We start from the raw sequence: 12,335 nt of genomic DNA, 5'->3' as shown, positions 1-12,335 counted from the left end.
AGAGAAAAATATTTACTTTAAGAAGTCTATGAACAACAGAAAGGTAAGTAATTAGAAGAGCATTTAAAATAACACTTCTCAAATAAAGACAATCTGGTTACTAACAAAATGTGAGAACTCAGAGTATTGTGTTAAACTTTCAGAAGATTATTTCAAAAACACAGAGAAAGGGGGGAGGGGTTAGAATATCTAATAAAATGATCTTAAAGCCCAAATTCCATCTTTTATAAGGGAATGTTCAAATTTATAAAACTTATAAACATTAATATAAAATAATATAATTTTGTTTATAGTGTTTTGAAGGTTATTTTAGGTTAGTGACAGAAATTACCATAATAAAAGGTATCTTCCCTTCCAACAGAATGACTGAAGAAAAAATAGATCTAATGATTTTAAAGAAAAATGTCAATACACTGAAATATTCAATAAAAATGAGCAGAAATAATACTTGTGCTCTACAGTTTTATCAATCAAATAAATGAAAGATTATTGGGTCTATAAGATATATTGATTGGTTTAATTATACAGAGATAAAAGAATTTTTATCATAGTAAATAAAATCTCTAAAATTCAAAAATTGGAATTGGAAAAATATATTTAGTAAATATATCAAATTAAGGTCTGATATCCAGGAGTCGGTTTTGATACATGAGCTCTAACAGTAATATGAAGTCTTCTATAGAATAATGATCAAAAGCCACAAGCAAACAATGCCTGAAAAAAATGAAATTAAAAGATGACTAAATTTTTTAATAATCAGAGAAAGGAAAATCAAGATAATCTTCTAATACAAACTTAAACTCACTAGGAATGGCAAAACCAAAGGAGAAAAACCATAAAATACGATATTGATAGACTAGAAAGAAACTGTGATGATGGAATATTTTGGAGTTGTAATCTGCAGATTTAATTCTTGTTTTACTGATTTTTCCTTCTGTCACTTTATATAGGTCTTTCTATATTTCCTTGTAATTATATTTTTATGGTACAGTTGATTCTGCAATGACTCTCATATCAATAACCAGTTATATTCTCTCTATTAAAATAATGCTAATTTTTATGATGTCATTGATTAAAATTCCCCATACTTTATAGATAAAAGATTCTTAAGGGCAAAAAATCATTTAAATGCCCTAGGAATGATCTCAAATACTGCCTAATGTTTAGCATTGAAGCTATAACATGCCTTGTTATATTCGGATTGCCAAATATCACAGAATTCTGATTCAAAGTAGTAGTAATTCATTATAAAGGAATATCTTTTTCCATTATTAACACCACCACCACCATCCTGCAAGTCCAAGGCAGTCCCTCCCATATTCCCCATGCTATTTAGGCCTGCTCTGTTACAAATATGTGGACTATATATGATGGTACTTTGCTCAAAGTCCAAATTTTCTTCCCACTTCCCTCTAGAACCTGAAAGAATTAACAGAAACCGGAGAAACAAGCAGTTGAACTTCTAAATTAGACAATATTGTTCTAAGATTCTGTAGTACACTTTTGTAGCAGGCACAATTGTTCCCCTAATCTGTCAACTATGCCAATCCCTCCAAAGTGGCTTGAGATGGGGAAGCTACCTATGCAGGAAAGATAGTCAGGAAAGGGCATGAGATAGAGCATCATGTGTGCCACTGACTGGCCCTCGTGCATAGAATGCTGTCCTTCCTTACCTCTGTGCTCTTAGAATCTCTAACTTCCTTCAAGACTTTGCTAAAAACACCATTTTCTGTAGGGAAATAAAAGACAATTTTCTGATCCCACCTGCTACTAGTATTTTCCCTTCTAAAGCTACCTTGTATCAACTTTATATGTATGTTTATATATTGTGTATACATGCTATTTCCTATTAGAATCAATTAATCAATAAATATTTAGTAGGTGTCTACAATGTGCCAGCTCTATGCTAAATTTTATAATCCAACTACACTGATCTACTTGAAGTTCCTCAAAAACACTTTATATCTCATCTCCCAGTATTTTCTCTGGCTATCCCTCATGCCTGGAATGCTGTGCTCCTCACCACCACCTTCTTGGTTTCCCTATATTCCTAAAAGATTCAACTCAAGCCCCACCTTCCACAAGAGACCTTGCCCTACAAAACATTTTGGAATCTTGTATTTAGATTACTTTTCTAGACTATGCACATATCCCAAAGAAGTTAATAATAAAATGAAATATCCCACATACATATATGCCTTTAGAGTAGCACTTTTTATAGTAGCAAAGAATTAGAAATAAAGTAACTAAGAAATTGTTAAACAGGTCAAAGTAAATGAATGTAACTGGATACAATTATACCGTTAAAAAAGCATGAAAATACTGAATGCTGTGAAATTTTCATGACCAAGTAGGGTCCCAAAGAAGAGATGTGAAGAGGCCTATGGATGTGGAGCAGTGTGTACAATACCAGACTTTTTTTTTCTCATGTAGGTTAATTCTGCTTCATTTCCTTTCCTCCTTTTTATTCTTTGTGAAGAAATGGAGGTAGAATGAAAGACATTGGGAAATGCAGGTAATTTTTTAAAATGTCAGTAAAAGTGTTTTTAAGATACAAAATAAGAAAACACTGACATGAAATTTCTTAGTCTCAAAGCTTTTTACTTTTTCTTTCCTAATACCAAATCATATTTTCACATATAGTTTTTTCTGCCCTTTTTATTCCTTCACCAAAGTCACCTAGTTTTAAGTTACATGTAGACTTAATTTGGAGATTTTTCTTAGGTTAATAATAATTTTTTTCTCCTTTTTCATCTTCTAGAAAAGAAGTTAAGGGGCAACTAGATGGCTGGCATTTCCTAACTATGTAGCATGGGGCAAGTCCCTTAACCCTACTTACCTAGCCATTATCTCTCTTTTACTTTAAAATCAATATATTTTAAGACAGAAGGTAAGAATTTTTTTAAAGAGAGATGTTGACACAATGCTTGAAATTTTCACCACAGTTGTTTTGCTTATGTTTCTGAATAAGAAGATGACTAAGTATATCATAAATGATGTTATCTTTATCTGCATGGTAAAACCAATTTTGCTAACTTTATTCATCTTTCCAAGGAAAACAAGTGAGTTGTCCTTCCATTTAGTTGAAACTTCCATATGCTTTTGGTTTCATTTATATAAAAAACATCAGTTTCTCTCATACATCAATCAACTCACTGATTACCAGACAGAGATCTCACATTAAGGATTGCTACAGTTAATGTTTATAGACAATATAAGTACTAGGTGATTCTTAGCATCCTCTGCTCCCTTTATCAATCAATCCAACACCAAACATGAAAGCAGAAAAAGACTATATACTTATTTCATGGATTACCATGAACTAAGAATTCATTACTTAGTATCTAATCATTTGTTGACAAATTTTTTCTAAAACAATTAAAACTCTCACAGGGATTATATTGGAAGTCTTTCCAGCTTGGTACAGCCTGCATGCCTTTATGCTCTGCTGCCATATTCTCCATGCCTTAAGAAGACATTAAATTGTGAATTTTCTACATTAGCTCAAAAGCTCAAAATTTAGAATATTAGACTGAAAAAAGAATTTAGACGGAAGAATGTCAGAATATAGAACTCTTCACTTGAAAGAGACCTTAGAACATAAAACATAAAATGTAAGCAAGATAAGAGACTTCAAAAGATAGAATTTTCTAATGTATATAGAAAGACTGAGCTGGAAGAGATCTTAAAAAAGAATGTTGAAATTGGAAGAAATTTCTGAAATTATCTCTTCTAGCTAAAGAAAGTAAAGCCCAGAGAGGCAAAGCAATTTACCCAAGATCATACAGCTATTATGTAGAGACTCTTGTTCAGGTCTCCAGTTTAAGAACAATGCCCTTTTCCAACATGCCACTTCCTCGCATGTGGACATAATTATAAATGATTTCATAACAATAAAATCTAAAAAAGTTGAAGCAGAAATAAAACCTATCCATACAGTAGGATTTTTCTGAACCTCTCAGATACTGATGACTATCAATGTATTCACTGCATCCATTCAGGCATTAGGCTTTTTGTTTGTTCGTTTTTTTTAATTTGTGGGGTTTCAAATATATATTATCTCTTTTCTGGTACTTATTGTACCTATGGTGGAGTAAATTTAATTCTGAAAACATTGTTAAAAAATACTGTATGAGCTTACTTGTCAGTCATCATCGTGGGCTGTTCATCAGTGAATTCCTCTGGTGCAGGTACAAACATGCTGACTATGCTGGGCGCTGACAGCAGGCTGGATTTAGTAGCACCTGGGTATGCAGTAAAGAAATAATGATGAAGAGAGATTGGCTCATGCCTGCCCACCAATGAACTATTTCTCATCCTCAAAAATCCCCAAGCAGCACTTTATATTATAATTCCATAGAGATAGAAACAGATTTCATCCCTCCTCATTCCCTTAAATTGCATTTTGAAAAACTACTTCAACATAATTATTCATATTTTTAAACCTATGATCTTCTTTGGTTTTTCTTGTAGAGCTCTAGGATCTGGTTGCCTTTATGTTCCACTATGCCTCTCTCCTTTTCAGCTCTACAAACATTTGAGCATAGTTATGAGTTAATAGGGGAAAAAAACCAATGGTCAGTGTACAAAGAGGATAAATGTTTGTGGAATATCATTCACCAGTTATGAATCTGGATATCTCACTAGGGTGAAAGAATACACCAAAATATTATGTCAAGCTCCTACATTCTGCTATTTGGGGGTAGATATAGGACAGTGATTGCAAACCTTTTAGAGATGGAGTACCAGTCCTGTCCCACTCCAGAACAAGTGCCATGCCCACCCACCCCCAGAAACCCCATACTGTGCCCCACCCACCCCCACTGAGTGCTGGTCTTTCCCCACACACCCTTACCCTACACAGGGGAGGGAGAAAGCACTTTGGGCTATTGGGCAGAGGGGTGGGTGAAGTAAGGAATATTCTCATGTAGTGTAGAGAACAGGAGGGGAGCAGCTCCATCTGAGTACCTCTGCCTTTCTAGTAACAAACTCTGGGGAAGGGAGGAAAGGGATGATAGCTGAGTGCCCACAGAGAGTGTTCTGTGTGCCATCTTTGGCACCTGTGCCATAGGTTTGCCATAACTGATATAGGAGAAATATAAAGACCTACATTAGACAGATATTCAATCTAAAAAAATTGCATTTTCTATATAAATAAATAGGACCACGTCCCCCCAAAACCAAGATACTCTTCATTTGTTTATCAAAACATTTACAAATAAAATGTGAATTTGAGTTTAAAGAGCTGTCTAGAGTAAACCTACTTAACCAAAATTCCTTCGCCCTGTCAAAATCCAAATTTTTGTTGTCTTCAATGAAAGCTAGAACCATAAATATAAAATTAGTTAATATCTCCACACACAAAGAATACAGAAAGGCCAGAGTTTTGATGAAAACCATTTGGTGTTGGAGAAACATCTAATGGATAGGTAGAAAGGAACCACCCCTAAGAAGTAATCCAAACTGATAGCCCAAAGACATCATAATTTCCAGAACAGCAGCAGAACACTCACATTTATTAAAGGGAAAAAGATTAAAATCCATGATAGTCATTAAAGAGTCTGAAAATCAATAAATTACCAGTAAATACCATAGAATGGGTCAAAAATTCTGATTATATGATCTATGTCCCAAAAGGAGAGTGCCATTCTATAGATCTGCATTTCCAAGATTAGAAAAGAAAAAAAAAGATTAGAAAAGAATTTTCAAAGAGACCAAATAGGCTATGTATTAATCTGAAAGAAAAAAAAAAGAATATAGCATAGCTCCATGAAAAAGTGAGAGTAATGTCTTCTGGTTCATGACTGTGCGATAGGCTTTTTGTTTATGTGTAGTCTAGACTACTAGACACATTCTAAAAATTAAACATATTCTTTAGTAGTCCTTAAACTACTAAATACATTCACATGAAACAAGAGGTCCAAAGTTAGAAGAAAGATACAGAAGAATGCTTTTGATGGCATTTGTTTTTCTCCTAAGACTACACCTATTATACTACTGAATTTGATGAGCTATATGATTTGGGGGAAATCCTCACATTGCTCTAAATTTCATTTAACCCTTATTATAAAACAAGACTACTGACAAAAAATCTTGAAATGTTTTGATAAAAGAAAGTTATTTCAAATAACTACAATAGTAGGAATAGCTACAATAGTACAGGTCTCTGGTACAACATCTTTAAATTTTTTTCCAAAATGATAGCCAAGTATATGATAAAGTCATAGTAGTAGAGCCAACCCAATGAAAAGTTTAAGAAGATGAAAGTCCTTTTGCTCTCCTAATTGCTAGTATGCTTTTGGATTCTCCATGTAACAAGTTCTCTTTTCAGATAGCCTAATTAAATTCCAAGTACCAGAAAGGATAAATATGCCACTGCAGAGCCCCTGAATTAAAAGGAGGGGCTAAAGCAAAAATCACTGTTAGTCTTAATGATAATGCCAGCATCTGGTACCCAAAGTACAGAACAATCATAGAAACTTGAATTTCTAGAAATGAGATCTTCTTTTTGCCAGTGAAAAAAATTTGATTTCCATCATCTTCATTGGGAAATCTTTGTGGCTACTAATTCTGGCTATTCGATTTAGGATCCTGCCCCAATCCTGTCTGTTTATAACAACCTTCCTTTTTAGATGTAGAAAAAATGCAATTATTTTATAATGTTATTTGTTATAGTTATTTACATATCTACTAAATTGTAAGCTCCACAAGGGCAAAGGATCTTTTGTGTCTTCCATAGAACCTAGAACAATAGACATTTAAAAGTTTGTTAAATGAATTGGAATAGAAAAAAGAACTAAATGTTCCTTTGGAAAGCAATGAGAGCAGGAAATACTCTGCCATCTATCTATTACAAGGCAATGAAAATGGAATGTGGACATATACCTGCACTAACTTTCTCTCTGATCTGGAAGAGAGAATAAGTCATGTTTGTCTTATAGACAGGTAGACTGACTTTCAAAGCAAAACTGATTATGACATAGCACCACTTGGAACCCAGATATGTGCCCATGAACAACAAGAAATGATAAAGTCAACTTGGTGGTGATATCAGAAAGCAAAAGCAGAGACTGAACTAACCTCTCATTCTTAGTGGTGGTCCCTCCAGTTCAGGGTTTAGGCATATTGGCACATTACATTGACGCTTCCCAGGCTGTATCTGTTCTGTGGATAAACAGAGTATTTCAATCTCTAATGCTACAGCATAGTTCACAACATGAAGACATAAACCAATAATTGTTTGGTGAACCTATTGATCATTTTTTAAGGAAATACCAAGGATTTCAGGGTGAGGAAAAGTTTTCTTTTAACTATAAATATAATTTTCATGCCAACTGAAGTCATCAAAAAGAGACCACCTGGCAACATCAAAGAATTCTGTCTTTGAAATTTTTTCAAATTTAACATCTTCTGATATGGGATGAAGCCACGATGTCAGGGATCAGCTGGAAATGTTTTATGCACACATACACATACACACACCAGAAAAACTTAAAATCAATTAAATTATGGTTATGATCAGAGAAAATGGCCTAAAAACACATGTGAACACATGTATAGTAAGATAATGTGTATTTAACCAATAGCAAACTGAAGAAGGAATATCAATACTTGGGAAACATCTGTTTAAAAGGAAGGATGAAGTAAAGAAGCAAGTCAACCAGATGAGCAGAGATGAAGCATTTTGAAAATGACTAGCTTAAATGAATCAGTCAGTATCCATGCTAGATGTCAAATGCCTGCCTGAACAACAGGAAAACTCAGACACCTCTTTAGATATTGTAGAAGAGAGGCATCCCCTCAAAAGCCCTTTTGAATATAAAAAAGTCACCCAGACCTGCAGGAATTTATCAATTCTTACTGCCTCTTTTCTGTATATCTGCCTGCATCCTAACCAGTTTAATATTGTGTTTCTCTCTCTTGACTTTGTGCACTTGAAATCTTGCTTCCTCCCTTGCTAGACTCCCCCACAGTTCCTGCATTTTCTTTGGCTCCCCCTCTCATCTGAGATATTTTTGTAGTGGTACAGCTTGTTCATTAACCAGACCTTTGAGTAGTTCTCTTCTGCCCCCTGCTGGATCTATAATCCTACCAGCTCCTTGTCTGGTTGCCTCGCCTCTTGTTACCTAATAGGTCTCAGGGTTCCTAAAGTTATGAAATGAAAAGCTTGTATTTTTGCTTTTTCATTTCATTTTCCCTTGTGGATATTAAACTTGTTCTTCTAGAAATAAATGTCTTTGAATTGAAGTTTGTGCCATAAAACGAGCATTTATCTACTAACCTGTAAACTCCTCTACTAGGTTATGAGCATGAGAGTAGTTGGTGCCATGATGCATTTAGATCTGGAAGGCAACTTGGGAGTCACCCCCAATCTAAACTTCTGATTTTACAGTTGAGAAAATTGAGGCTCAGAAAGGTTAACCAACTAAATCCTGCCACTGCACCCTTCTTCTGCTATTCTCCTCCCCTCCCCCTCCCCCCCCACCCCCCAACCCCTCCAACCCTGTGCTTAGCATAGCACACCCTGCACATAGGCAGCTAGGTGGCATAATGGAGAGAACACCTTACCTAGAACTAGGAAGGCCTAAATTCAAATCTAGCCTAGCTAAATAATTCTGGACAACTCACTTAAACCTCTGTTTACCTCAGTTTCCTCATCTGTAAAATAGGGATAATAATAGTACAAGTCTTCTAGGTTTACTGTGATAGTAAAATGAGATAATATTTATAAACTGCATAGCACACTACTTGGCACAAAGTAGGCACTATATAAATGTTAGTTATTATTATCAGAGTTCACACAGCTTAAGTAAACGAGTTAAGATTATGACTTTTCTAAAATTTGTATCCTGTTCCCTATCTAATAGTATACACCCTGTGCATAACAGGTATTTAATTAATATTGAACTGAAGGAAAAAAAAGTAATATTTAACTTGATATTGTGTATCTCTGAATGAGTTATTACTCATTTCCTGGAAAAGAATCACAGAATGTTGGTTAGAAAGAACCTCAGAAATCTCTTTGTCCAACTGTCCCTCTATATATATATGGAAAGTAAGCCCCTAAAGTGGTTGTGACTTGCCCAAAGTCACATGACTAGTAAGTAGATAAAGCCAGAACTTGAACATGGGTGTTCTGAATCTAAGTCCAAAAAACTTTCTTCTGTACCATGATGACTCCTTTATAAGGGTTTGTTCATGAGGAGAACGTAGAGAAAAACTCTTACTTGAGGATTGGAGAACTTAGAAAATGAAAATAACCCCCAGAACTCAACTGAAGAAAACTCAAATAGTCCCTGAAGGATGTGAAATGAAACATTAGACCATACCTTAGGTTGAGAAATGAAAAAAAAATCTGTCAAATAGATTATGTGGCATTATGTAGATCCGAAGACTGTTTATATTAAATTTTTTACTATTAAGAAAATCAGTCAAATTCTACCATGCATGTAAACCTATAAGAGGTGAAATGTTCTAGAGCAGACTTAGGCTAAGACATTTGCTAAAGAATGCAGAGAAGTAGGATAGTTGAAGAACTGATCTGTCTTGGAAAAACAGAATCCTCATAGCCTAAGTATCTACTTGACAAGGGCCAGAAGTTTAGTCATCTTAAATACAATGGTCCAAGCAATAACTGCCACTTTGAACATTTCTTCTATTAGATTTATTGCAAAGATAATGGGAAATGAGTTTCAGTCAATTCTCTTCAATATATGGGAGAAACGCCTTGAGACACTCATCTCTTGAATTATTAAGATTGTACATTCTCCATGTGGCTTAGTCCTTCTCTCCATTTCTGTAAATTTACCATAGGATTCATTGATACCAAGAGGATCACAAATATTAAACTCAGGACTCTTGAATTCTTGTGAAGGCTTGGAGGACAAGGGGAGGGATAGGAGGAAAACTGAAACTACTGACATGAGAATCCTAGCATCTCACACTTTGACGAGTCCTGAGAGGTCGTCAGTCCCTTACCTGAAATAAGAATCCCCTCTCTTCATCTGGAGAATTTTCTGTGGCATTCAGTGATATATACTATCCCAATTCATCATGATCTAAAAGCTGATAAACACTGAAGAAAATACATTCTATCAGTGCATCCTATGTTGAGAATAGGAGGAAATATATGGAAAAAATAGAATGAAGTATCTAAATCAACTTTCTGATATGGGACATGGCTTAGTTTTTGTGGAAATGAAAGATCTCTGATCATAAGGAAAAATGTTAAAAGTAAAACAAACAATAAATTAGAGTCAAAACAACAATATCAGGTAAGCAGTACAATGTAGTACTAGAATGAGGGCTCAGCTTAAGAGTCGGAAGATCTGAGATCAAATCTTGGCTCTAATACTTAATTAGTGGTGTGATCCTGGGCAAGCCACTTAGCTTCCCTGAGCCTCTGTTTCTATGTCTGTAAAATGGAACTGATAATACTTTGCAAAGCCTAACTCATAGACTTTAAGTACTACAAATATATGAACTACTGTTTTAAAATAGCCTGATGAAAATGATGGCTCACAGATCCCACATTGATCATTCAGATTTATACATGGCCTAGACAACATGATATAATGGTAAACATGCTAGATTTGGAGTCAGGAGAAGTTGCAGTTAAAGTCTCACCGCTGTTTTTATTACTTATGTGAGCCTCAGTTTCCTCACCTGTAAAAGGGGGATAATCATTCCAGTAACATTTATCTCATGGATAGCTGTAAGGATAAAGTTATGTCCTGCATGTAAAGCACTCTAAGAACCTTAAAGAACTGTTTAAATGTTAATTATAATTATTATCATTATCATCTTCACTATTATAAAAAGGAGAAAGGAGACATTTCCTAGTACAGTTTATTATTATAATAATCCTGTCTCAAGACAGCAATATCTTAGAATATGGTGGTAAAGGGATTACTGTCCTCATTGGAGAAATGGATAATTGAGGCACAGAACACCAGGAACTGGCATAAAACAAAGCTATATTGACACCTGACTTTGTGCTGCTTTACATACAGACCTGTTCAAAATTTACCACTTAAATCCCATTCCCAGGCTTAAAGCTTAGGTATGTGGTATGATATTCACAAAGTGGGATGAGATACAGGTAAGTCATATGAGAATGGGGGCACATTGCTGTAGCCTGGTGATCTTGCTGACCAATCACAAACCTTCTGGTCAATAATGAATGTCAGTGACAAATGAAAAATGCACTATGGGTGACAATTTTTTTTTGTAACACCACAAAATGGGACATTTAAACTATTTGGCCTTTGTGAGAACAAATTTTGGGCTAGATAAAAGAAAGATATGTGGCTCCGGGACACTAGAAAGGTAAAATAAATTTCATAATCACCTTATTTTATTACTGCCTGAATAGAGGGATAGGAAAGATATTTTATGTTACTTATAAGGGCTAGGGGATGATATCAAGAGTGATGTTAGCTGAGTGAGGGAGAAAAGAAGGAAAAAAAAAGCTTGACCCACCAGTGTCCCAGTTGCTGATGTTGTGAGGGGCGCTAGACTGATGTTCCAGCTGTCGCTTCATTAATTGGCTCATTGTCAGAGCTCCCAATGATCCCCTTTTCATTTGCCTATACTGAGCTATATGGGGGAAATTAGAAGATGGTTACAGGGGGAAATAAATTTCAGGATAATACATAGGATTGAAAATCTCACATCTAATATTCATTCAACATTCAGTAGAAGTTTGCTGGTCAATAAAAGTATATGTTGCTAACCAGATGAAAAAATAACTATGGTATTATTATTTTAGACACTCTCTTCCCCTCAGCTATAGACACAGTGTCTACCTAGCAACTCCTTATCGATCACCTGGGAATATAAGCTACAACCAAAAAATTGTACCTATACTTTATAATCCATTTTTCTTTGGATTCATGAATCTCCCCATACCAATCTCCAATCTTCACAACATTCCCATGAGATTCCAAAGAGAAGAAAGAAAAGGAAAGAGTATAGAATCCCCATTGTAGAGATGGAAAAACTGAGGCCCAGGGTAAAGACTTCTCACAGATCACACAAGTCAGGAATTGGCACAAAATTAAGAAAGATTTACTTTCAACCTCTAAGATACTGCATTGAATTCATATTTGAATATTGGTCTGCTATGTGAAATTTACTAATATAATATAAAAGGCTTTCCCAGGAATTCTATATTAAGCATTTGCAAATATTCTCCCAGGAAAATTAACTCTTTTTTTTTTTCTCATTTGTGATATCTTCCTCCAACCAGGAAAATAGCAAAGAAGCCCACAGGCAAAATATTTGGTTGGAAAAGTTAAAAAATTAAGAATTTTCAAATTTTATATTCTATTTCA

General features: G+C 34.8%; 1 protein-coding gene across 28 annotated transcripts in view; it reads right to left on the bottom strand.

Annotated features, from left to right (window-relative positions):
- UNC79 (unc-79 homolog, NALCN channel complex subunit) overlaps positions 1-12,335 on the bottom strand; it is a 338,162-nt gene that overhangs the window by 98,509 nt on the left and 227,318 nt on the right. For 17 of the 28 annotated variants that reach the window (XM_056810500.1, XM_056810495.1, XM_056810497.1 and 14 more), the window contains 3 exons: positions 11,482-11,598; positions 7,081-7,164; positions 4,142-4,244 (listed from right to left, as the gene is read on the bottom strand). In XM_056810500.1, coding sequence (XP_056666478.1) covers positions 4,142-4,244; positions 7,081-7,164; positions 11,482-11,598 — 304 coding nt within the window. The remainder of the gene's footprint in view (positions 1-4,141; positions 4,245-7,080; positions 7,165-11,481; positions 11,599-12,335) is intronic. The other 11 variants (XM_056810498.1, XM_056810477.1, XM_056810485.1 and 8 more) reach the window with 1 other exon arrangement.

The sequence above is a fragment of the Monodelphis domestica genome, chromosome 1 (assembly GCF_027887165.1).
Source record: "Monodelphis domestica isolate mMonDom1 chromosome 1, mMonDom1.pri, whole genome shotgun sequence".
NCBI classification, from domain to species: Eukaryota; Metazoa; Chordata; class Mammalia; order Didelphimorphia; family Didelphidae; genus Monodelphis; species Monodelphis domestica.
This window is presented reverse-complemented; position numbering and strand designations above follow the sequence as displayed.